We start from the raw sequence: 27,953 nt of genomic DNA, 5'->3' as shown, positions 1-27,953 counted from the left end.
GACGCTAAAAAACCGCTTCTGTGAGCAACACATGTGAAATACGAGTGAGATAATAAAAGATAGAGGATTTGTCACCGCGCGTTGACACCACGTGACCAAAATGCTTCAAATACGGCAACTTAACTTAAATATTCTACTGCGCGTCGCGCATGACGTTATCCAATCAGAACGCGGCAATACCCGATATTTGCCGTAGTAGCGGAGTAAAACCGAAACAAGTCAGCCGTGATGGAGCGCGATTGGTCAGTTTGTAGAGCGCCGCGTAAATGAAAACATCTGTTTACAAAATTACAACTAAAACTCGCGCAGACGGGTCACGCGAGAGTATAGCCTGCGGGCTATGATTTGACTAATGACGATTGTGTCTATTCGGCAATGGAAAAGTACAGGATTGCGCTGTGTCGCGGCTCAACGGTCGCGGGTGTTTTTCGACAAAATCACTTATGAATGAGGTCAACAAAGTGCCGTCAGCCCAAAATCAAATCGGACACAAAATATTTTGGCGCGAACGTAAAGCCTTGTGAACTGCATCCGTTGAATTGTTTTGCGACTCGCTACAACATAATCGTAACTTCTCTATCGCGTTACGTCGCTTTACTTAAAAATCTTCAGTGCCCTGAAGCTAAACAAAGATTACAACTAAAATATATACATGTATAATTTCATAATATATTCGAAGAGCTTTGGAGGTCCATAACTGCAACATGCAATTGAATAATATATTCAATATTCATATTGAAATTAGCCCGAATATTTTCGGCTAATACTGGTCACGAGTAATCGTCAGTAACTACTGGTACTGACGAGTGTCAGCCGAAAATATTCGGGTTCATTTCAATATGAATATACTATTTAATTGTATATTGAAGTTCTGTACCTCCAAGAAGCTCTTCAACTACTGGTAGTGCAGAATAGGGAATAACATTGTATATCAACAATTGTATCGGGTTTATTCAATAAGAATATAATAGGTACAGGACTTCAATATACAATTGACTATTAATGTATTCGTATTGAAATATAGCCGAATATTTTCGGCTTACACTCTTCGGGTCAAATCGTCCAGCAACTATCAGGGAATTTGTTTCAACGTGCATTGCATATATATTATTCAATTGTATATTATATTGAAGTTCTGTACCCCTCTATATAGATTTATTTCGATTTATCCTTGATTCAGACAAACAATACCTCTTGCGGAATTGACTGGAGTGGTATTTTGGCGCCTTCGTTTCTGACTTTGATAATTATATCTTTACTTAGCCTACCTTACGTGACTTCAATATATAGATCTTATCTGATCAATTATAGATCTTATCGACGTCACATATCAAGTTACCCTCGGGCATCTCGACTAGAACGCCTAGTTCGCGCGTTTTAGTAATATTTTTGTCGGGTGAAAATCATCAGTTATATTTAATATTTCTATGAATTCAAAACGTTACATTGCGACATAATGAAAATTTTGGGAAGAGTCGAAACGATCCTTGCCCTGTAGTTAATAATAAAAAGAGGAAGATGCACAGTTGCACACTGTATGAGGATTGAGGAATCATCACCAGAACGACCGGCAATCTCAATGTGTAGTGTACGCTACGCTAGTATTTGGGGCAAATTTCAATCATAAGAAAATAATTAATCAAGAAGCTATCAGGGATAGGAGTTCTCTACTCTCAGATTTATACATTGTCAACACATCGTTTCTTATCAGCGTCCTTTGGCGTATTCTATTCGGGCATTCAGATATCCCAGCCTGCCAGCTGTCATTTCTGGTGAATATCGAGGTTCTTACTTAACTGAGACTGTAGGTGGCGCTATTTAGCTTACCTTCAACACTAGCTACTATTGCTAGATCCCACGAAAATAATGTAAATATTAGGGATGGTGTGAACGTGAGGTTCACGCTCGCGTTCTGTGTGTGAACCTCGGAAATTTAGAGGTTCGCGTTCACAACAGAACCTTGGTGGGTTCTGCACTGTGCACCTTTTTGATGAATTGTAATTTTAACTTCCTTATAAGATCTTTGGTTCAAATTTATTGCATTTCAACTGCGGGCCACTCCATGCATGGCGCTGGCATCATAAAAAATCAACACTAAACGAGCATGCACCTTGACAACCTTAAAAGTTTTACTTGTTTTGTTACAAAAATTTTCTCGAAATATACAGCTTTCCGTTTGTGAATATTTAGTGACTCTCTGCTGTGAGCTTGACACGCAATCACACAACATCACGAGCGATATACGTAGTCAGCGATTGATGCTTATTCAACCAATAAATTACATTGGCATCGTTTTCTGATTTAAAAAATCGAGCGGGCCTACGGGGTCAATCGTGACTTCATATCTTTATTGTATCATTAAAACCTAATCCGGGCGATTAAGGTGATGGCTACTGCTGCATAACTTGTTGTTGTTTGTGGTATCGGTAGCGAGAATAGAAACCCGTTATACACTTTGCTCAATAGCAATGTAGCAATACTCAGACTCCGAACACATTGTCTGGTCTGGCTAAGACCGTTAAGGCGTAAGCTTATATTCCTTGGTAAGTCCCCGTCGAAATTGTTTGCAAAGCGACGGAATATATTAATTTCATGCGATTATTATATCCTTTGATTACCGCGGATGATACATTTAGCGACGTTTAATACACCAATATGTACTTCAGCATTGTGGCATTATGTGACCCGAGTCTTCGCTAGGTATCGTGTACATCAATATAGGCTATCACTTCATTGAAAGATAGGGTTGGAATTAGAAATATGACGTCACGAGGTTCACATTCGTGTTCACACAGAACCTTTCAAAAAGGTTCGCGTTCACACGAACCTGAACCTTTCGGAGGTTCACACCATCCCTAGTAAATATGTCGATAACTCAGGGTTACCACTTACCATACGTCCTCCTGTAGGAGGATTTGTCCTCCATTTTCAGGTCTTTGAAAATGTCCTCCGAGGACGCCTAACTGTCCTCCTTTTTGAGATTTTGTCATCTTTTCTGAGAATTTTTGTTAAATATAGGGCAAAATTCGACTGACATACAGTAAATCAGTACTGAAGTAACGCTTCGGCGGCTATTTCGGGATCTGAGCCGGAAAGGTGACCTTTTTTTTCAATCAACCGACCACGAAGTAGGAAAAATTTACCATTTATTCCAGATTTTCCTCCGGTATTCTAAGTTTGTATACTTCGAAAAAGTGTCCTTTTTTCTCGATTTCGAAATATGGTAACCCTACGATAGCTACAACAATATAGTCATCTATTTGTGCACTGTGGCGGATCAGCACAGTATATTCGTAGAGACGAGCATTAACTAAAGTAGCATGCCCGATGACAACACGAATAGTGATACTTTCTACCAGAGTTGGATCAATTGTAATTTGTAATTGAGCTGAATGTTATTAAATACATTTTTTAATGTAATTGTAATAGTAATTGAAGCATTTCTATTTTGTGTAATTGTTATTTGATGAAAATTTTGCTCAATTACAATTTCAATCACATTGTTATGGAAACCTGACAATCACAACATAAAATATTCAATCAATCATTTATTCGTCACGCCAATGAAAATCCGGTACAGACCAGGATGACGACGAGGGGTCGCAACCCGCAAGGCCTTAAGGCCTTAGTACACTGTCGCCATGCACCTGTAATAGTTAGCCTATTTACATCGGTGTTCTATGCGTGCCGCGTTATATCTAGATAATTCAGCCATGCTAAACTGTTGCCTACAGGCCTACTTCAGTAGCAACAGCAAACTTTGTGAATTACAATATAGGCTAAACCAGTGGTTCTCAAACTGGGGGACGTGCCCCCCTTGAAAGCATCTGAAGGGGGCGCGAAGCTCCGGTAAACTGAAATATTTTTCGCGCTTGGCGCGATTCACCTCTATTTCATAGTTATTGCTCTGTGTATAGTCCGAATTTCATATTGGAGAATTCTCTCATCAACAGTCACAACCTTTCATACCATCAAACTATCTGTAAGGATTGCTAACATTCTGGTTTCATTGTGTGATATGACGAGAAGGGGGGAACGAAATATTTCACTGTCATAAAGAGGGGCGAATCTAAAAAAGTTAAAGAACCAGTGGGCTAAACTAAATCTTTATATTTCAAAAATGGATGAACAGCAAATAAACTCTTCTTATACCTGTGCTGAACCATTTCCTACGCCACGGTCAGTGTATTTTAAAATTACTGTTTAACAGTAATTGTAGTTGTAATTGTAATTAAATACATGATTAACAGTAATTGTAATTGTAATTTGATATTTTTAGCATTGAGTAATTGTAATTGTAATGTAATTGAAACATGCAAGGAAGTAATTGTAATTGTAATTGTAATTGAACTGAATTATTGTAATTGATCCAGCTCTGCTTTCTACTGCTGCTCACTGCTCAGGCGACACGGAACTTGTAACACTTCATGAAATAGTATTGCTAAAGTTCAATCATTCGTATGGCATAGTCGACATTTCAAAAACCACGCAGTGTGTCGTACTGTTGCGCAATAGTATTAGGACGGTGATTTCCTGTTGTCCGACAATAAGAATAAGCAACAGGCTGCTGTACCATGCCAATAACACACCGGTGAAATGCAGCACACGATGGACGAAAACAGAAATATAGAATATATAGGCTACGTATCTTATCATTTCAATTTCAATATTGATCACGTGATCAATCAGATGATAATTAGTATTTATCAACGGCAAAACCGAATTCGTGGGAGTGTTACCGAGAATTCAAACTTCCAGTCCAGTATTTATTTGGGTGCCCGAAACAAATGTCCACAACCAATCCCCACTAAAGCTATATGTTTCACATAAACGCTGCATAAACTGGCCAAAAGGCAAAAATGCTGCCAATTATATATAATTGCACAAATGCACAGCGACAATTGCTTACAGCACTAAGCCGTCAGCACGTATCGCATATAGGTCCAGCAACTGGAAGTATTAATCCGATTATAGATCAATGGACTGGGCGCGTGACCATTGGAACTTTAGCATTGAGCATAAATTGTAAATTGTAGGGATGTACCAGACTAGAAGCGGGGCATAGGAAGAAGCCTTGTATAGTTTCTTTGTTTACTTATATGACTAAAGTTCACTCCTTATGAAGGCTGCTAAGGGTTGGGTATAAATACTAAGCATGTTCTAAATATGTGTATTGGTAACTTCCCAAAAAGACTAGACGTCCAGCAAGTAGGCTAGTGTTTGGAACTATACCTGGCATAGGCCAAAACATGTTAACCATTACGGAGTTCTGTATTTATCCCTGATTGTACGGAGGTACGTACCGTACAAGTTGCATACAAGTCACCCAGGCATCGGCGTAGCCAGGAAGGAAAGCAGTCTCCGCCCTGATTCTGCCTTTTACAGGCTTCGAATTTCGAGACATCATTCACGTTCGTGCGTTTCGTGACATGGCGTCATACTTGCCGCATAGGCAATTCTCGGTCATAGGCCGACTCAGTGAGCGCGCGAAGAATCCTCTCTCGTCCCGTGTCAGAGTCAAGGTTAGCGGAATTTCTGATTTTACCATCCAATCTAAGTGAAGTAAAATTTGCAATTTCAAACGTATTCGTTCGCCGGCCTTTTCCGAGCGTGTTCCAAAACCGCGTCTTCTCTAATATCGTTCTTTTCGCGGGAGTCCCGATGGCAGTCTCGCGATGAAGTTTTCAACAATTCAGCTTGCGATTTCGAATCTGGCGCGGTATCGTAGTGGCGATGATGCCTGCTGGAGCCTTCGAGGTGATGATCTACATCCGCTGTCCATTGTGGACCTCCGCCAGCTGATTTTGAAGGGTCGGTTAGGCGCGCTTTGGCTTCATGTCCGCGGTGGTTGACGTGAGCGTGCACATGGTGGCTGTGGCCGTGGCCATTCCTTGCGTGGAGCGTTGCGTTATGTTGAGCTACGCGCTGCTTCGTCAATAACGAGTTATCTTTCAAATGTGATGGTTGCTAAAATGGAGACATGCTACATGTAAATTATATAACATATACGTTCAGAGTGTTACGGAGGTCTAAATAAACGGTGACGTAAGTATATGGCTGGGCAAAATAGAGTACCGGGTGATTCGAATACGTGTCGAGTGTCAAACTTCGAGTCAATTATACGAGGATCACTTATTTTCATGCCATAGCTGCAGACCTGGGCAAAGTGCGGCTCGCGCGCCAAATGCGGCCCGCGAAGCTATTCTGTGCGGCGCGCGAAAGGTTGCTTGGTATTCAAAAAGTAAAACTTGCTTCTTGAATGACTAAAACCATAGGTTGTATCAACTGAACAGGAAATTCGTTTACTTTGAAGCCTGATCAATGTTCATTGTTCATTAATATGTCACGATTACGCTGCCTACGCACCTCGCATGCGTAATCTAGATTCAAAATAAAGGCAATGTGGCAAGGTATGAGTACCAATTAAAATCACAAGAGATCACTCTTTCCATAGTGTAGTTCAGGGCTCGCCAACTCAAAACGGGTCGCGGACCACTTTTCAAATTTTGCAGGAGCCGCGGGCCGCATGACTTCAATATCGAGATTAAAATAGGTAACGCAGTTTAAAAGCCACGTTTTGATAACTCTACGTCAGTACAACGCTATGCTCTCTAACCTGGGCGACGGGCGTAGATATCACCAGAAATAATATTTTATTGAAGTAATACAAATACAACAACAAAAACAACGATCATCACTTTCATTCTATTTTGAACTATGAGCTACGATACCTGAATACAGTCTTCAGCAACTACAAAGCATGGGTGGCCAACCTAGTTGGTATTCACGGCCGCATTTCGATTACTTATGTAACCTGTACGGCCACATTTCAGTGCATAGTGGTAATGAACTAACTGGAGGCCAAATACCCACGTTAACTGTCCATGTTCATTGTCAGTGAACTCCGGATTAATCTATTTACTCGTATTGGCTTACTATGTATGCGCACCGAAATCGAGAGTAGTCATGATTTGAATAGGCACAGATTCGTTTTGTAGTCGTGCAATACGCGAAATTTTTTTCATATTCATGAGTGAATTTCGTCATTAAAATTCGTATAGTTTCACATATTACTATCAAATATTTGTCCTTTCTCAGCCCATGTGACCAGATTCACCGATTCGAAATCGCCTAATTCGTAATACAAGTCAAACAGTGGTCGCGATTACTATATGACTCATCATATCTATGGCCCCTAAATGATCAACGGGTATGCAAAAAAAACTGAAAGCCGAAAACTGAAATTCAAAGAAGGTTTAGACTTCAGAGCGCTAAAAATTTGTATGCTGGAGTCAGGGGTAAACCCGTCCTTTTAGTTTTTGCCGAGCATGTCATAATAACCTTCCATGTCATACATTGCTCCAACCAGGGGCGTGAAACCGTGTAATATTTTGTGATATCATGATATGGGGTGGGGGGTGAAATTTGTCACTATCATAAAAGAAGGCGTGCCTAAAAAAAGTTTGAGAACCATTGTTTTAGAGTCTTAATTGAAAAGCGTGGATAGGGGTTTAAAGAGAGTTAAATAGTGTATTATTGTTTCGAATCATGACGGCAAATAGATATTTTCTAATTAACCGCCACTTTCACATTCACTGAGCAGCAATGTAATTTAGAAATAAAATAAATACATCGAAGAATACATCTTCTAACAATTTTCACTCGGCCCTCCAACGTACTTTTAACTTCTCATTTGGCCCACGGAAGAAAATAATTGCCCACCCCTGCCATAACTTACAAGTCTTATACAGTTCAATTATGTATCTTTTTTGCGGCCAGAAAGAAAATTATGCCGGTTATACTAGGGCTACCATATTTTGGAAATCTGAAAACAGGACCCTTTTTCAAAATTTTCAGACTGACAATCCCGGAGGAAAATCCTGAAAAATGGGAAATTTTTAACACTTCGTGGTCGTAAAAAAGGTCAACTTTCTGGCTTGGCTCCCAAAATACGTTTTTTCTTTCACATTATCAGTTGGTTGACTAAAACAAAGGTCAACTTTCCGGCTCAGCTCCCGAAATAGCCGCCGGAGCGTCACTTCAGTGCTGATTTACTGCTGTATATCAGTCGACTTTTGACCTATATTTAACCAAAATTCTCAAAAGAGAGGACAAAATCTCAAAAATGTGGACATTGGGGCGTCCTCCGAGGACACTTACAATAAAGTCAAAAAAGAGGACAATGAAGAGGGCTTATGGTAAACCTAAGTTGCACGTAATCCAATATACAGGAATTTTGTATTTCAGGACCATGACTATTTCGTAGCGCTTTGTGGCCATTGTGAGGATCGATCACTGCTTCACAGATATCATTTATGAATATTATTACACTTTTGTAACATGTTTTTCGGTACCGACATGAAGTAGCTTGGATTTTCAAGCTCCGCCTGCGAAAATTAAATATTAAAAGTATATTTTTCGTTGATGAATAGAAAGTCGTGGAACATAACTGCTGGAATAAGTGGAGCACCATGTTACAAAACACTGATGAATTTGTGCGGCCCGCGAATACATGTGAATGTGCTCCGCTGACAAAAAAGTTTGCCAGCTATGGTGTAGGCCAATAGTCTTTCACATACGTACCATTGCTGAAGTTGCATGTCTTTGATGGTGCGAAAGTGGTATATGTTGATGCCTTTGCCCGTGTACTCTTTGCATGTGTCGCTGATTTTTATTCTTCGAACGGCTGATTTTAGCCTGCTTCACGTGTATACTTATGGTGGTGAAACAAATCATAACTCCCCCGATCGTCCCACCCACGAGCGAAGCCCAACCTACGGGAGAGATTCCCAACAAGCATCAATGGTTATGTGAACAGTTGTACAATGTACAGTACATATATCGCATACATTTGTCCAGGCTAGTGTATATTTCATATCGGAAGTTGACCTATTGGTGTAACGAACTTGCTTATATTCTGTTATCTGACATTTCGAGGGAGCGTTTTACAACAGACTACGAGAATACGGTTAATTTATCGAACTATATTACATTCTGTTGATATAGGGCTGGGCAGAATCGCGCATACCTGTGGGATTCAATTCCGTCTTCCATTACAACGTCATAAGAACAGAAGGGACTCGAAGTGTCGAAATACGTATCTTTTATGCCACCAGGAAGTAAATAATGCCAGTTATACGTTCATTTACTCATATTATTAAATATTTGTTGACAGTGATACTAATGCGATTCGTGACAACTGACAACACTGCAGGTCGGTTACTACCGAGCAAAAATGTCGTCGCCTTGGAAGTACGGTACAACGGTAGCCTTCTACTACATGTACCGAATGATATGCTATATACCTCGTATCAAGGCTACCGCGCAGGTCGAAAGCTCACAATGACAATTTTCGTTCACAAAATAGTTCGGAGCTAATAATTTCGCTACTCGAAGACAGACGATACTGGACTCGAATCATCAAACATGATACCCCATCATTAGAATTACCAAACGGACACTTCGAGCAGTAAGAATAATTTGTAGGATGTGACTCGATACACCATTCACGCTAATAGGCTATCGCTATAGCATCACATACTTACCTAATAATAGCCCGTTGCCGTATTCAAACTGAGCATGAACGGGAAGGTTATCTAACACTGGATTGTAATATTCTTGAACAACCTTGATATGCGCGTAGTATGATACTGCAACCCCGCATAAAATTGCTGTAAAGAATAGGCCTGTCGCTAGTTGTCGCACAAACGCAAGGTTCACATAGCATAACGGGTCTCAGCACCCAAATGAGAGCGGCCACATTGCATGCATTTATTCCCTTCCCATGCATTTGAATCGAACCCATTGCTGGATAAGAACATACAAGTCGAGCCATGAACAAGGAATCGTTGATGTAATGTACTCATTACTAATCACCAGCAGATTCCAGGTCCAGGAGCGGAGGCAGGGAGAAATGTGGAATTTCGCATCTGTATTCCATATCCATATAAAACTCAGCAGGTAGTAGGCCTATTACACAAGTATTTCCGGTATGTTTGGCATAGTCTATGTGCTGGCGATTACATTCCTGACTTTTCCGTGCAGTCAAAACATCCAGGTATAGGTACCGGTATACCGGCATATAGGCCTATGAGAAAATCCCTTTGAATTGCAAATTGCGTACTCACTGCTAGTTACGACAGAAACATGTTCAGAAAATTTCTGAATAGATTGCATAAACATGCAAATTTAGGGCAGGGTATCCATAAATTGACATTGACACGTTTTGATTCAGGAGTTTATAATACGCAAGGAATAATGAGCACGTATAACACCGTAATATCATACCATCAGACAAGTTAACAAAGATACACTCATTCCCAAAACTCTGGTATCAATCCAGTTTTTCCGTCAGAAGAATTTTTGATTCAAAGATGCAGCTCCTGCGATCGGAAATGCAGCACGAGTATACCACCCAACTTGAAATACGATTACCATCATATAAAGCACGGCGCGACCCATCTGAAGCTTGTACGATCATTAATGAATAATGATTACGTATGGCAGGCTTCGTCCGTTCAGCTAATTCACGTATTCACGACGTACCCGCTCATCAAAAATACGATGTCGAAATGAACGACCTACGCATCGGTTCGCCATACGCGTTATGCAGCACTCTAGGATGGAAATTTGTGGGAAATTGGTTCCTACGCTGCGGCTCTCTCTGATATACAGGCGAGGACGCCAGGTCTAGGTGATTTTGCCGTAAGCTACTGAATTGCGGCGCCGGGTAGAACGGCGACCTTCCGGGTCTGTCGAAAGGTAATTCCCCTCGCGAAAATGATCTGGGATTAACCATACTCTGTCGCACGCTGCCAAACTCCGGATATCGATAGAAAGAAGATTTTTTCTTCCGTTTCGGGGCGCGGTGATAATTCCTAGTCAACGGGACCTTTTTGTCTTTACTGGACCGATCGATGGAATGAGATGGGGTAGGGGAGTGAGATCTAGGTCTTACAGTCCGAGGGTTATACCTTCTGAGTGGGTACTCGCGATTTGATGACGAAAACGATATATCTGATGTCGGAGAATAGCGTGCCCGCGTGTTACGCCGGTCATAATTCGGTTCCCGCGTATGGTGGTTGCGATAAGTGTTTGAATCTACGAAATCTCGGTTACTACTCTCGAAAAACGGGTGGGATGTAGCATTTCTATTGCTTGTTGCATTGTAGTTACTCTTGGCGTGCCTCTGATTAGGGCGACGCTCTGGTTTGATGAGTTTCGCTCTGAAATTACGCGGGCTTGACGCTACCGAAGACGGGTAGCTTACAGTACTATACAAGCCCCAATTCGAATCCAAACCAGTCGAAGTGTACCCAGAATCCACAGGGGATTTAGACTTGTAAACCCCCTTCGCGCCTTCCGACACAATGTCGCTAAACTGCCCTGTCAGAGAGTCTGCACGTATTTGAGTGAGATCCATGGTTTTAGTCGGCTTCGAGAGGGAGTTGTAATTCACGATGGTGAGGAACGCTGACCAGAACGACGAAGTCATAATGATCCAGCCCCCGATCACGGCGGGGCCCATCTCGTAGTCGGAGCGCAGTCCGGTCACTTGTAGGTGGTCGAAGCATTGCGCGGACGTGCACCACGCGTAGACAGACACGGCCATGCCAACATGCAAACCTTTCGTGCAGAACAGAATGTAAGACAAGCAAACAATGAATGTACAATAGGGCTCTTCAAAAATGACTTTTTTTTTCTCAAATCGTACTGACTACTTGATAAAATTGTTAGGTTACCTAATTTAAGCCTACACACCAAATTTGGTTCAATTCCAACCAGTAGCCGCATCGCTACGGGAGTAGAAAGTTTATATTTAATATATAAAAATAAATCATGAAATATTTGAAAATTTTCTGTTATTGCCGTCGAAAAATTTGGATTTGAATAAAATAGTATTTACGGTGACCGATTCTTTCTTTATTTATTATAGTTGTGCTCACCGTAAATACTATTTTATTCAAATCAAAATTTTTCGACGACAATAACTCTGCTTCCACTGGTTGGAATTGAACCAAATTTGGTGAGGATCGTTTCTATGGACAGCCTAACACTTTTATGGGGTGGACAGAAAATGTTAAATTTTTTTATTATTTATTTTTATATAATAAATAGAAACTTTCTTCTCCTGTAGCAAAGCGGTTACTGGCTGGAATTAAACCAAATTTTGTGTGTAGGCTTAAATTAGGTAACCTAACAATTTTGTCAAGTAGCCAGTACGATTTGAGAAAAATAGTCATTTTTGAAGAGTCCTAATGTACAATTGTAAGTACATACAATAAATGAAAAGCATCGCCCAGCCCCCCTGTATAGAGTTTACCAACTAGAAATCATTCAACTTTTTCAAATTTGATTAAAATTAGAATTAGAACTAATTTTTCCCATTTACTGAATTCGCAAAAAAAAAAACTCGGAAATTGAATGAAGTCCCAAAATAGAAAGAAAAACAATATAAATCAAGTTCAGGTCATATCCAATAAGAATTCACTCTCGTGAGCATGAGAATGGCGAATGTCTGTACAGCAAGCTTGACTCGTATGGCGCTGCACAGTTCACAGTTCTCCTGAAGCATTTTCAGGGAAACAGAAATTAGATTAGAATTAGAACTCCCTATCTGAACTTATGAATTCAGCGCTGGTAAAGCAATCGAACTTTTCGGTCACAACGCCTGTAACTAGGGTTGCATTTGAAACAAATACTTGTTTAAGGCACTTTGTTTAAAACATGTTTTAAACAGGGTTTTAAACAAAGGCCTTTTTAAAATACGCAAAATTGTGTTTTTCAAGTTGTATAATTCTGCCATAATTGTGTAAATACTTTCTAAAAATCCGACGATTACCGTCTGATATAGCTGACATATACGATATGGGATGGTTGGCACTCTCGAAATAGTCGGTTCAACAGCTATAGTACGTAGATATAGATCATTGCTACGGAATGAATGTCCTGATGATGATGACCGCCGACCGTAAAAATGCTGCAAGACGATAGTCATGGTTAAAGATATTTTTGGTCCGTATATGACAGGGGTTGGAAGACTATTTCGCCAAAGGAGCTTTATTTACCCTATATTTTCAATTGTGAATATCAATCCACAATGAAGTCACAATTAAATATGCGTGACGTCATGGATTAGAAAAAACATGTTTTAAAAATTTTTGTTTGAAATTGATTTTCGTTTCAAACGCAACCCTACCCGTAACAAGTGTTGTAAAATCAGAGGCAATCGGTACTCCTATAGTTTTTCAGAGTACTTTCAGAGTACTTTCAGAGTACCTGCGCTATACTTACTCAGGCGGTTACATATTTAGAGTTAAGACTATAGATCCCCATTTTACTTAAACATTTTTTTCGGGTTAAACTGCGCTTTAATTTGACACTTGGGATTTTGAAACGCAGAAAGTGGTTTTTGGAGGAGTATGGTCTGCTTCCACTTGAAGTAGTTTTGACACGACTCGGAAAACGCTACCGAGTTGAGTTACTCAAACTGATATATACTTCAGTAGCAACGATGACTGCCATGACTATACCTCTGTGCTGTAAAATTCCTAAATGTTCAAGCATAATGCGCAAATTTTATATCTGGGGATTTTGCAATGCCCACCAATTTACTTTCAGCTCCGGATTACGTTCCGACATACAATCGGTGACTTTACCCGGTGGAGAACACTGTGTATGCGACTGTCACAATCAATATCTGATGGTGAGATTAGGGATATATCTCGATCAGAACTCGGGATAGTACGTATTTTTCTCTAATCAGCCAGGGAGACTTCGCAAATTACCTACCGGGAACACCGTATTATATAAATCTGCGTGGGAAATCTCTTCTCGTCATTTTAGGATATAGGTTATGATATAATACGCTATGCTGCAATGCAGTATAATGGAATATTGCTACTGCCTGCCACCCCCATTGGTCGCCCATCGATCAAGTTATGTTAGGCCGATCGATAGCCACTTTCTCGGCAATATCTTGACTCGATGCATAATTCATTCGGAGATAAAATCGTCTACCGGCCTTTGATATACGGTAAGGCATACGCGCGATAAATATTCTATCTGATTTTGAATTTAGTGGTGATTATCGAAATGAGACACAGTGATAATTAGGGATAATAGCCGCGAAGAGATTGTTAAACGTTGCGCTTCAAATTATAACACCTTCCAGGAATAAATAGTTCTCAGCCTGCAGTGACCTATAGGGTTGCCTATTGCATTACTTATACTCAATCGGTCAATCCGTTATGTTTTGGACGACTCCCACTTCTTCTGAAGTTATCAGGGCAGAACTACATACCGTTTACACTTTGTATTTTTGTGTGAAGTATTTGAAGAGCTTCTCGGAGGTATACTGAACTTCAATATACGATTGAATAATATATTCATACTGAAGCAAACGCGAAAATAGAATAATCTTTCCGATTCTCTACTAGTGGCTGACGTTCACCCCTGACGAGTGTCAGCCGAGAATATCCTGGTTTATATCAATATGAATATATTATTGAAGTAGAAAATGGTATGCGATAAGTTAGTATCACTTTTAGGAGAAAAATTACCATACATAATACACCGTAACGGACTTTATTCTCGAAGATTGTGCCTATTTGTATAGTGTGATCAGTTACTTTCGCTAAGATCTTGCAATTTGGAAAGTATAGTCACCTGTCATTAACTGCTAAAAATATCTGACCGCGCGACAAGAACTACTTTTCAAACTGTTTACTTCCATATAATAATAATAGTTTTCAGACATTTCATTTCCTATTTCAATTTGAAATAGTTTTGAAGTCTTAGAAATTGCTACGTCTTCTGTAATTTAGTATAATATGGGACCTTACTTGTACCTGTATATACTTAAGTATTAAAGTTGAATACTTTGATCACATCTATACAAGTTTTATATATAGGGCGGCCGGGTGTATCATTGACACTATACTGGATAGAACGCCTGGTGATAAACTTGAGCTTGATTTTAGAACAGCCGTCACTTCGCAACGGATCACAATTCGCGTTTGTGGTCTGATGAGAGTCAATCGAAAGGTTTCGAGTGAGGTAAATTTTGCTATAAGGACACATTGCTTGTTGCGATACTCTGTAATTGTACAGAGCATATGGATCAAGGAATATAGGAATAGGAATAGGACGTTGTGTATTTCTGCCCTTGATGTTTTTGCAGCGGATCGAACCCACAACATACCTATCGAGAAGCTATCTTGTCGGCAAGGATCGGCCTAATTCTCATAAGCAACGCCAGGCCAAAATTGGTAAATTCAGGTGAAACTATTTTATCCGCACCGATAAATTAAATAACTGTGGGATGCAAGAATATCGTAATTGCAAGGTTCAAAGGTGATATTACACCGGCAAACGGAAGCCTTTGAAGTTGAGCGATCACGTTCACGTGCCGGAAACGGACGATATATTTTATTAAGTGAGCTAAACGAATGGAACATGGGCTCCGCCTTGCCAATGAGAAATCACAACAGACCGCGTCCGACCAATACCTGGACAACTACATAATTCTAGCTGTACAATTGGACTAAATAGGGCGAAATTACCGTCATCTAATTCTAATCTAATTTCTGGTTTTCCTGACAATGCTACAGGAGAACTGTACAGTAGGGCTCTTCAAAAATGACTTTTTTTATCAAATTGTACTGGCTACTTGATAAAATTGTTAGGTTACCCAATTTAAGCCTACACACAAAATTTGGTTCAATTCCAGCCAGTAACCGCTTTGCTACAAAAGAAGAAAGTTTCTATTTATTATATAAAAATAAATAATGACCATGAAAGTGTTGGGCTGTCTATAGAAACGATGCTCACAAAATTTGGTTCAATTCCAACCCGTGAAAGCGGAGTTATGGCCGTCGAAAAATTTGGATTTGAATAAAATAGTATTTACGGTGAGCACAACTATAATAAATAAAAAAAGAATCGGTCACCGTAAATACTATTTTATTCAAATCCAAATTTTTCGACGGCAATAACTCCGCTTCCACGGGTTGGAATTGAACCAAAATTGGTGAGCATCATTTTTATAGACAGCCTAACACTTTCATGGGGTGAACAGAAAATTTTCAAATTTTTTATTGTTTATTTTTATATAATAATTAGAAACTTTTTTCTCCTGTAGCAAAGCGGTTACTGGCTGGAATTGAACCAAATTTTGTGTGTAGGCTTAAATTAGGCAACCTAACAATTTTATCAAGTAGCCAGTACGATTTGAGAAAAAAAGTCAATTTTGAAGAGCCCCACTGCATAATTCTAGTTGCCGTTTCTCGTGCTTACGAGAATTCAGTAATTGTGATACTAATCTAATTCTTAGAAAACCGCAGCTATAATTATGATTCTAATCTAATTTAGGAAGCTGAAAATTTTCTAGTTTTCCAACTATGTGCGGCATCACTGCATCCCAATAACTGATAGAACGCATTCATCCATTACAGTGACATGAATATCTCGAATAATCCACCCAGTTATATTCCAAACGCCAAGATTTGGGTGGTCACTGATCACCCATGCACCGAATACACTCCACCCTCATGCAGAAATCCGACAACGGCGCTCACCAGAGACCAGAAACAGTATGCCGCCGACTATAGCGGCGCGGGCTTTCGCCTGTGGGTTACGGTTTCCGACGCTCGTGCATCGCATCCCCAGAATCGTGATGATATTCGCGAACAGGCCCAGAACGAGTGACGCGATCATCAAAGCCCTGCACACTTGAAGAACAGCTGAAAAGCGAAAAGAAAGTTGGATAACATATTCATACTCAAATAAATCCAAATATTTTAGGCCAACACCCTTCAGAGGTAATCGTCAGCATAGCTAGAGAAACGGAAAGAGCCAGGGTTGTAACCAAGTCACAAAGCTCTGAGTCACAAGTCAATCTCACTTTTATAGTTTTAACTCGAGTCAAGTCGAGTCATTTTTAATTCACCACCGAGTCAAGTCCAAGCTCAAGTCATCGATCGGAGGTTCGAGTCCGAGTCATGGTATTATGACTCGAGTCCGAGTCCAAGTCATTGTGTTGACTGCTCAGTTTCCAGTTGAGGTCTTGTTAAACCCACTTTTATAACTCTGGTAATGGTGTCGAATGGTTTGCATTTATAATATACAAATTTTTCTCACTTTGAACAGTTTTTGGTCGCATTTTCAAGTACCAGTACCATTAGACGAAATCCCAACTGGGTGGTTACTTTACTGTTCTTCAAAATTACAATGAAATGTTGGTCTTGGCAGTCTGAGTCTCGAGTCATATGACTTGGTTCGAGTTATGGGCAATGACTCGAGTCCAAGTCGAGTCAATACACAGATTGAATCGAGTCGAGTCATATCCGTATTTTGAGAAAAGGACTCGAGTCAAGTCGAGTCATCAGAAAATCGTGACTCGAGTCGAGTCATTACAACCCTGGAAAGAACATTGTATATCAACAATCGTGTTACCGAGTATGACGTCAAAGGCATGGACTTTCGAATATTCGAGGCGAATAGATCGCTTAACCTCAATGCATTATTTGTAGACGGTACACGAATTTATTCTGTTGACACAAACTAGGTTGGCGTATTTGAAGAAAAGTCAAATCCAAGGCAAACAAATGATAGTGGCCGACGACGTGAAATTCGTCGTCTCAATAATTCTCGATAATTTTTCGCTCTGGTTGAAGCTTCAGGGAATGAGTCAAGGGTGACCTTTTCAACGAGCGTGATGCGTGTGTTCTAATATATCGATAGGGAAATGCTATTTTATGTGCTGGTCCTGCAACATTGAGTTCAATATAGCAATGGCCGTAAAGCTGGTCTGAAGTTTTCGAAATGCGCCTTTGACAGAGGCCATATCTTTTGAAATCGGATGAATAAGGTGCTATTTATCGGTATCGCTCAAAATCCTCTACTGATCTACTCTTAACTGTCCGTAAAATGTTCACATTGTTCACGGATTTCCGATACGCCCATGTCAGAATGAGAAGCAATTATTATATATGGAATAAATCATTATCGCGTACTAACTATAACTGCCGCAATGGAATCATATTGATCAGGGGCGGTCCCAGAAATTATCTACAGAAGCGATTGCGTAAAAATATGCGCATTGCGAAACCTCTCACCCTATTTAGCTGCTTCGGTGAGATCTATCTTCCATTTGAATATTCGTCAGGCATTATTCTTGTATTATCGAAGACTTTTGCCACAGCGTGGTACGGGATTGGAAGCCCGGTGTCCAAGCAAATGTCATCTGTTCGTCAGTGAAATCTGATCTAAGCTACGGTCTTTATTGTTGTTGGTATTCATGGTGTTTTAACTATAGTATACTTCCGACATTTTACATCAGGTCCGTATATTCTTTCTTATGATCTGCCTATTTGTAGCACGGCCCACTTCTATAGGCTTTTTAAGACACCGCTTATACGTGGATTGGATGGCGAGGAGCGTAGATAAAACACCCACACTTCAATATAAACTCTGGAGTCGACCTCGGTCAATAAAATCGCGTTAATGGTAGGTTTAATTGCGATGCGATTGATTAGCTATATTACAATTAGCAGAATAGTACTCGTGGGAGGCTGATTTGAAGGTATTGCTCGTATGCATGATGTGCATGTGCAGTAAGCGATTCCGTCGTGCATTATCAATCCGTGCATAATCAAATATAGTATATATATGGATTTTTGGTGTTGATTCCCGTTTTAGATGCAAATAAAATATTCTAATTGAATGTAAGGTTTATGGTCCCGAATTACGATATTGATCAGTTTTGATTTCCTTACGGTCAAGTGAAGCGTGAATGATTAGGATAATGCTCCCACCCAAAACTACGGCATACGGTTATAGCTTCTTGGAGGTACACACCTCCAATGCATAATCGAGTAGTATATTCATTTTGAAATGAGCCCGAATATTTTGGGCTGACACTCGCCAGGGGTAATCGTCAGCAACTAGTGCAGAATTGGAAAGAACATTGTATATCAACAATCGTGTCATAAAATATAATGAATTTTGAGGAATAGACATCTAAAAAAAGACAAAATATCCTATTATAATGGTAAGTAAAAAAAATCCCTTTCATTTTTGAAAACGAGTTCCTGAGAAAGTTTACTGGAAATCTCCATAGACTCATTCATATCCATTGCAGTATAATATGCTTTATTGCCCATGCACGCGGCTTATATTGGAGTCGGTATCTTATGTCACGCGCACTTGCTTGTCCAAGTGCATCTTAAAACAAATCAACACAAGTCCCCAGAGAGTCCAAACAATACCATAAATGCAGTAGCAAATCCGGTTGCCGATTGAACGCAAATGAAAATTATTCGAGCGCGTCAATGAAAGTGAATTGCTTTGGAATTAACAGACGAAATATCAACTGCCTGCATAATTAATGCAGAGACAATATACCCAGATTTGCAACCTTTGGACGCGTGGAATATGACAAGGAATACTGCTATAGTCTGCGCAACAGCGCCGAAATTCAACCCTACTGTAAACACAAGCTACTGTTGATGCTAGAGGTGATACACACTATGCTTGGAAGGTATAATCAACAGTACCGATAGCTTTGATATCAATGTTTCATAATGTTTAGTCTGACCGTCATCAGCGGACTTGCAAGAGAATACGATATATGATACACGACCTTGCCCGTGTGCTGTTGGATGATTTGAAAAATGTTCCTGGGACCCACGGCAGTAAACTGATTACAAACAAAGAAAATAATTCACCACTTGGCCCAGATCTTGTCACGGCCTATACTGTATGGATTACTAAAAAATGGCTAGCACTGATCTGCCGACTTCGAGCACGGCCTACTTCTAGGTTTTTTAAGACACCCAAACATAATCACGACATATTTGGAAGCTGATCGAATCGAGTGACTACGAAATATAGGTCCGAATAAGGTCTAAAATAAGATCAAGAATACCAGCAAATATCCCAGTAACACAACAGATTATGTATTGAAGTGCATGTCAACGCTGTGGAGACAGTGCAAATTTGTAGCACCGACTATACCGTCCGTCGTTATCGCCTAATTAGAACACATAATACTGACATAAGTTCATTCGATGTGTGAAATCGCAGACGTGATTTCGTTTGATCTCGTGCCCCGGAGATGCCCTCGTGTAATGCATCGGAACCGACAGGGTTCTAAAATCCGTGTCTGCGAAACCATACCGTGACCAAAGACGGCTGACTTGCTTATTGATTTGATATTCCCGTGGGATTCGATTTCATGATTGGTAATCTCACGAAAATCGGAACACCGAAAAGCAATCCGCTGTCGTGCGGGATACATGAGTGGTTTTGTAACGAGGAAATTCGCATGCTGGGACGAAGTAGGCTATATAAAATAAGTAGGGCGATTTTTTTTATCTGAAGAAAGGAAGATTTTGACCTTAAAAATCTTAATTTTGACCAAATTTGACCTAACATATGCAAATTAGGTGTTTTCCACACAATGTTAGAATTGTACTGCTTATCTTCATTTCTGGTTGGAACGGTCTGTCCTTACGAAGTAGTTTGGCCTGAAAAAAAAACTTTTTTGCCTCAAAAACTGACAAATTTTTACATGAAAAAACTTCATTTCAACAAAATCTGCCCCTATGAAGAATTCCAGTAGTTACATTACGCATTATGGTAGAAATAATTACAAAAATTTGTAGTACAACGAAAGATAATTTCCCAGATTCGCGGGTAGAAAGTGTCTGTCCTTACTAAGTAGCTTGCCAAGAATGGAGAAATAACATTCAACAGCAGCAGTTGTTGGCTGACAACACTGAAGTTGTACGTACACTGCTGGTGACAAGCCGTATTGCTTCATTCTGACAATGGTGTCTACATCCAAATTTTTCATCATGCGCTTCTTGATATAAGAACCATTGCAATGCCCATGCCCACGCAGTCTTGCTTCAGTTGGGATAGTGCGGTACGTTTAGCATAACACCATGTCAACCTATTTGTTTCATTCGAATGTTTACGATTCACAATGGGCAGACAATGGGCCGTCTACAACGCTAGAGCTATAAAGTATGCTACAGGCTGTAAAATGTCCATTGTCCAATGATAAGTTCACCGACAGTGCAAAATCTACGATACAAATGAAATGCAGGTTTCAAAAAAGTTGTAAACTTTGTAAACAATTTTGACATTTTTTTACCTAACGTTACAGTTTTGACTTAATTTTGACATTTTTGACATGTCAATAAATCGCCTTAATAATAAGGGATGGTGTGACCGTGAGGCTCACGTTCGCGTTCTGTGTGTGAACCTCTGAAATTGGAGGTTCGCGTTCACAAACGAACCTTGGTATGTATTACAATTTTTCTTGTCATTATAAGGTCTTTGGTTGCCATTCTTTGCATGTCAACTTCCGACCACTCGCCGCTATGAAAAGTAATTCATCACTAAACGACAGCATGCACCTTGCCAATTTCAAAAATTATATTTGATCGAAAGTTTGCTCGGAATATTCAGCCTTCCGGTGTGAATCTATTGTGACTTCGTGGAATTATTATAGCATTTGGTTGTTTCAGTGGATGCATTAGTTGACGTACCTCACAAGCCCTCAACTTTAACGGTATCTTGTTTGCTCTTATATACCAAATTATCGGGACAGGGACAGGGGCAGTAAGTAGGCTACTCACTACTCGGTATCAGTACTCAAACTGATGCATGTTCCCTAGCGTTGTCCAAAATTTAGAATATCTCAAAAATGCTGTGTTGTATTATCTCATTCAATAGATAATAGATTTAAAAAAAACGTCAATGAGACTGCAAGAACCTCCCATGAATATCGGAATGCAAGTATACTTCGACAAAACGGGGTGTTGGAAGTCTTTAGGAAATGATCACATTCAATTATAAATTCAATTGTATAATGAAGATCTGTACCTCTTCAAATGATCACATCATATTCAAATTTTACACGAATGGCTGCAAGCACTCCCTTTGGCTTCTCAATCGTAAGGACAGTAAAGAATATCGAATGGAGGTGAACTAAAATTGAATTTTAAACTTGAGAACTCCTGCACTCGAATATGTACTACACCTGCAGAAGAATAGATGGCATCGGTCGCAAAATCAACATTTACCGCGTGGCAGTATAGCTATACATGCCATTGAATTTCTGTTTATGATATTGTTTATGATGGGAGATTCGTACGTTCAATGAAAGTCTCCCAGTTCGTTCCGGATTTTCGATCGATGTATTGAATGATTCACTTTATTTGTTCAATCGTCACTACGAGTATACTTATGTGACGTAATACCTAAAGGGTGCTGCTGGAAATGGATGGTGTTTGCAAGAATGTTTAGTGAGAGTCCGTTTGTCACCGAATTGGATGATTGCTATCATCAACCAATGTAGTTTCGAATGTAAACCGCGATATAAAGGAGTCAAACTGTACTAGTTCAAATTTACAATATAGAGCCGTGGTGGTCAACACAGCACACTCAACTCCTACATATGATTTGTGATAACACGCCCGCCTTGGCCATTATTGGTTGAAGGCAATTATAAATGTCAGTAGTCGAATTGTGACTGATTTGGTAATAGATATATTATAATGTTTTCGTTTTGTGCGAAAATCATATTTTAATGGATTCGTTCTTTTTACACTTTGTGGATGCGCAGTTCAATTGTATGCACTAGTAATGTATATTTTTGTGGGAGATTTTTGTCTTGGGTATGACTAATCGAAAATTTGGCGTTCCGCGAAGGCTTGCAAATTAGCGTGAGCGTTACGAACACTGTAATAATTCTCGTTTCAATTTGCATCGAATCAAATTCGACAGCGTCCCTGCAAATGATCAAACAGATTCGTCTTTCAGTATCCGAAAAAATCCGATGTATAGTGGCAATATAGTGCCGCCGCTAAAATATATCCAATACATTTTACGGGGAAATTGATTAATCATTGATGATCGTCGCAATCGGCGGGGTAAGTCTCCGACCGTGTTCGCGGCGAGGTAATAAAAGATTTTTCCGCGGGGCCTTGCTTTTAGTGGAAGATTAATCTTGAGATAATCAATAAGTCGCGCCGTACGTAATCTGGAAGTTACGCTCTTCGGGCCGAGTTCAATTTGTAAGTCAATTTCTCGCGCGGCCGCACCTCAACTTTAAGACCGCTGTGGGAATTGTCAGAGCTCAGCGCCAAAACTCATGCTCATGCTGGAATGAATTACCACAAGATATCCGTGAACTGCCTTATAACAGATTTAAAAAAGTTTTACTTGATCATCTCTTGTCGTTATATTAACACTGTTGTCCTACCTTGCCCAGACATTGCTTCATTGATCATTTGCTACTATCGTTTACCTTTTCTTTCTTATGTTCGTTTTTAAACCAACATTTTTACAGCCAGACTGTATAGAGTCAAGTGTACCTGCTTGATGCTGCGGGTGTGATCAGACTAGTTGACCTTCACGGTCGTATCGATCATTTCAATCTGATACCGAATACTTTGCCTTTTCTGTACCAACAACATTGTCGTCTGTTTTTTATATATTTTGGTTGGATGAAAATAAACACACTCTCTCTCTCTCTCTCTCTCTCTCATTTGAATCGTGATGATGCTAAGCTGCACGAGTTTTCTTTGCAAAGTTTTGGTGACACGACTATTGATGCACTTAGTAGCTGACGATTACTTCTGTCGAGTGTCAGCCGAATATTCTGGTTTACTTCATGAACATTGAACAGTCAGTTACTATAGCTTTACACTCGGTATTTCAAATGTCGAACGAGGTTATATACTTAAAACTCTAACTTGATGCATATCGTCATCAGAGTAATACGTTACTGCAACTTAATGTGTTATAAGAAGGTCTCGGCCTGGGTGATTTTGTTCATGGTTCATCATCATCGAGCATTAGGCGTCGAGTAATCAGGGTATCACTAGTTTAAGACGTCACAACCGCAAGAATGACGTGGGAAGCGCAACTGTGTACCGTTTACGTGACAACAAAGAATACGATGTCATTTCTTTTTTCTACACCACATAAAGAGGATTTGGTATCTTTTCGACTATCCTAGATTTCATTTCACGTAGTGACACTGTTCTGGGTTGATCACGACTTGACACTCACGGAAATGCCATGTCCGTCCACTAACCAACGTGAGTGAGTACTACTCACTGAGTAGCTTTGTACTACATGTTCCGTAAGCTGAGATACGAACAATCGTGGTTTCAACGCTTCAGCATTGAAAAATGGTATATAAATCATATTTATCGTTGATAAATTAACTCCTAACCTACAGTAATAAGTCAAGGCAATGATTTTCCGCACACCAAAACGAACAGAGGAAGGTATACCTCCCATAGAGAGCTGCTCAGTGCTCAACTGCTCATTAGGGCTCTTCAAAAATGACTTTTTTTCTCAAATCGTTCTCGCTACTTGATGAAATTGTTAGGTTACCTAATTTAAGCCTACACACAAAATTTGGTTCAATTCCAGCCAGTAACCGCTTTGCTACAGGAGAAGAAAGTTTCTATTCATTATATAAAAATAAATGATAAAAAATTTGAAAATTTTCTGTTCACCCCATGAAAGTCTTAGGCTGTCTATAGAAACGATGCTCACCAAATTTGGTTCAATTCCAACCAGTGGAAGCGGAATTATTGCCGCCGAAAAATTTTGATTTGAATAAAATAGTCTTTACGGTGACCGATTCTTTGTTTATTTATTATAGTTGTGCTCACCGTAAAGACTATTTTATTCAAATCCAAATTTTTCGACGGCAATAACTCCGCTTCCACTGGTTGTAATTGAACCAAATTTGGTGAGCATCGTTTCTATAGACAGCCTAACTCTTTCAAGGGGTGAACAGAAAATTTTCAAATTTTTTAATATTTATTTTTATATAATAAATAGAAACTTTCTTCTGCTGTAGCAAAGCGGTTACTGGCTGGAATTGAACCAAATTTTGTGTGTAGGCTTAAGTTAGGTAACCTAACAATTTTATCAAGTAGCCAGTACGATTTGAGAAAAAAAAGTCATTTTTGAAGAGCCCTACTGCTCATACTTGGTTTTTGTCGCACGCATTCAGCGACCAATGCCGTGCCGCGTGTCTTGGGACTTACCAATTAAGAAGCACGAAATATCATATCTCTTATGGTTTACTAAGGGTTGGATGGTAAACTGGCGTACAGAATATTTTCAATCAGTTTCAAAAGGCATCTCCAAACTATGAAGAAGGTACTTCAGAGCATGTTATCCAATTCATGTTCTCGATATAACTATATAGTTATAGATGTAGCACAAAGAATTAGCTCTCTAGGATTGTCTTTGCACGAAGTACTTGATATCCGACAAAGCAGTGTTGCAAAATTACGTTGAAAGGTAATAATTGGCCACTATAAGAATTTACATGCCTATATTCAAGGTAAAATTGGTTGCTGCCTTCTCACCTAGCTGACAATAATGCGGATTTGGCCATATTGGAATATTATCACGCGATATCAATCATATCATATCATGCCTTGACATAAATACATACATTTTCGCATTTAGAGGTATACTTAACATATACGCATCCATTACGACACCTGCGGTCATGAACCAAAGTCTTGAGTGCATATGAGGGGGGCTGCCAGTAAAACTGCACTCAAGCCACTGCAGAAACTACAGCATAAAGTGCTCCGAATCATAGCTAGGGCCCCAAAGGGGCCTGGCTGCCCATCCAATAAGTCGCTGCTGAAGAGATTCGGCGTCCTAAACATAGAAGATATGCGGAAACTAGAAATCGCCAAGTTTATGTATCAGTTTCACTGCGGTCGTTGCCCCGAATATTTCAATGACTTCTTTACCTCTGAATCAAAAGCGCACAAGTACAACACACGCGCGTCCACGTCGTCCAAATATCATATGATCGACCGAAAAGATCATCGCTCCATCAAATATGCCGGACCTGATGTGTGGAACAGTATCCCGCCGGCCATCCGACAGTCGACGAGCATGTCCACATTCAAGTCGAAATACAAGCAATTACTACTAAATAAATACAGTCCATCCTCAAGATTACCGGACCACGACTGACCTATCGATCTCGCTTCCCATGACATGCCGCCCTATTTCTTGTCGCTTTCTTTTTCTATACTGTATTCTTTACTTCCATTCAGTGTGCATGCCTCCTCTTTACTACGCCTAGGCCAAGGTGGGTGTCCGATTCCATTGACAAATCCAAGTCGCTTCGACATCTTCCTGTCTATTCAGTGTATCGCATTTTTTGTGGTGTATTGAAGTGATAAAATTGCTAATAAACCAATGATGATGATGATGATGAGCCGTCTTGATATGAATAAATGAAAGTAACATGTTCGTATCACTTTAATATATGGTACTTTGGTGGATGGTATAGTATGACGCTTTGGTTTACGATAGGTAAATATTGTTATGTAACGTTAAGGAACTTGTAAATGATATGCTATAATAGGAAATAATGACCTCATCACATCGCAAATCAGTATAATTCCTTTTATGACGTACTCAATATATCTTGAGTATATATAGGCCATGTTCCCGGAGAGATAATTCTCATTTCGAACCGAGATTGCTAACGCTATAGGCTTACCTGGTACTCCTACGAACAGTTTATCGTATGGTTTACACTTGCTTTCGCCGTTCATGTACTGCCTGCATTGATGCCACAAGCCTTCATATCTAAAAACAATGTACAAGGTATATATTCGAAACGCAAAATCGATATACAGGTCTGAACTTATGTAAGAAAAATGGACGATCCGTCTCACTTCAATGGAACATTAACCAGTTGAAAGTGCTATAATAGGACCGTACAGGGAGAGGAAAATGTGACCTCTGGCCAGATCGGGAATCATATAGAACAGTAATAAACAAGACATGAACGAAACATGATTAAGGCTGGGTGAGAAGTGAGAGGTCAATCTTTGGAGCATTGAATTATGCGCTCCGTGCCACTAAGAAACGAAAATTATGAACATTCGTAACTGAAACGATTCGCACCTGACTGACATGTCGAGTATGGCGTTCCCCGACCTATTTCGTCTCCACTCCGCCGACGCGCAAGTTGCAATCATTCCGAACCAGGAAATCGTACCGAGAATGAGCCCGACCAACTGCAGAGCCACGCACACCATGTTTAAATTGGAAGCGCTCACACCAAAGCGTCCCAAGCTCTCATCTACATGAAAACCCCACTCCTAGAAACCTTCGGCGACTTTCTCAGACGGCTTCAAGAATATAAACTTCAGGCATGTGTCTGATGCATGAGTACGGCGTTGACATTGACACGATGCAATCGAGTAGCTTAGAAATTATACGTAAAACTGTGTACAATGTAAACAAAGTGAATATGATTCATTATCACTGGAATTCAGTCTTCATTCGTGTGAGTTTAGCGACGAAATGTCCGAATTTAGCAACGTTTCTGGGTACCACTACATACACCGGTAGGTAGGCTATATCTATTTGCCCAGTTTATCTCCTGTTACAACAACAGAAACCGCCTCCCAATTTCACGCTTGGCAATTCACATGACAACGTTCAACCCTATAAGTACTTGATACCACTGTCCCTGCTCAAAACCACTTGCTCGTACCACGCCTAAAATGCCAGTCAGCAATTCCTCACCAACTGTCACTTGAAGGCCTTGTGTCATCCTACGCTGACAGTGTATCGAGTTGGAAAGGTTTATTTTTTGATAGCCTCCGGCGCATATGTCGGAGATTTACAGTGCTAGCGAGATGTACTTCATGAATTCGCAGTGATTGTCTCGCAAGTCACCCCAAAGTAACCACAGGCTAGTCCGATCCCTAGCAAATTTTCAGTTACATCGAGCTTCTTACGAGGCTGGCGGGCCAGAACAGAACTTCGAGTCAAATGCAGTGATATCATTGATTGAAACGATCAGCACCGTCTAACAAACAATCTAAAGAAGCGTGGTCTTCCACTATACCAGTGTTTCGTAACCTTTA

The 27,953-nt window shown here is 40.0% G+C and overlaps 1 protein-coding gene across 3 annotated transcripts; it reads right to left on the bottom strand.

Moving 5' to 3' along the window:
• Nucleotides 1-4,415: 4,415 nt before the first annotated feature.
• On the bottom strand, nucleotides 4,416-27,835 carry LOC145455247 (claudin-4-like). Of its 3 annotated transcripts, XM_080333196.1 has the most exons (6): nucleotides 26,983-27,668; nucleotides 26,573-26,661; nucleotides 16,578-16,742; nucleotides 9,546-9,671; nucleotides 8,584-8,774; nucleotides 4,416-5,967 (listed from the first exon to the last, which is right to left on the bottom strand). In XM_080333196.1, the coding sequence occupies exons 1-6, from the start codon at nucleotides 27,114-27,116 to the stop codon at nucleotides 5,578-5,580; spliced, it is 1,095 nt and encodes a 364-aa protein (XP_080189322.1). In that variant the 5' UTR covers nucleotides 27,117-27,668; the 3' UTR covers nucleotides 4,416-5,577. The 3 variants fall into 3 exon arrangements, with proteins under 3 accessions (XP_080189322.1, XP_080189323.1, XP_080189321.1); XM_080333197.1 differs by lacking the exon at nucleotides 9,546-9,671 and having other exon boundaries at nucleotides 26,983-27,681; XM_080333195.1 differs by lacking the exons at nucleotides 4,416-5,967; nucleotides 8,584-8,774; nucleotides 9,546-9,671 and adding an exon at nucleotides 9,758-11,625 and having other exon boundaries at nucleotides 26,983-27,835.
• Between the last annotated feature and the right edge of the window lie 118 nt (nucleotides 27,836-27,953).

Source organism: Botryllus schlosseri, chromosome 14 (assembly GCF_051294905.1).
Source record: "Botryllus schlosseri isolate E-star chromosome 14, Bs_hap1, whole genome shotgun sequence".
Lineage (NCBI taxonomy): Eukaryota > Metazoa > Chordata > Ascidiacea > Stolidobranchia > Styelidae > Botryllus > Botryllus schlosseri.
The sequence above is the reverse complement of the archived record's forward strand: the minus strand, read 5'-3'. Positions and strand labels throughout refer to the sequence as shown.

Coding starts and splice junctions, on each gene's coding strand:
- LOC145455247 (XM_080333195.1), bottom strand. CDS start 27,116: ATGGTGTGCGTGGCTCTGCAGTTGGTCGGGCTCATTCTCGGTACGATT. Junction 26,662..26,982: donor ATACTCGACATGTCAGTCAG/GTGCGAATCGTT, acceptor CATTGTTTTTAG/ATATGAAGGCTTGTGGCATC. Junction 16,743..26,572: donor ACTGTTCGTAGGAGTACCAG/GTAAGCCTATAG, acceptor TTCGCTTTTCAG/CTGTTCTTCAAGTGTGCAGG.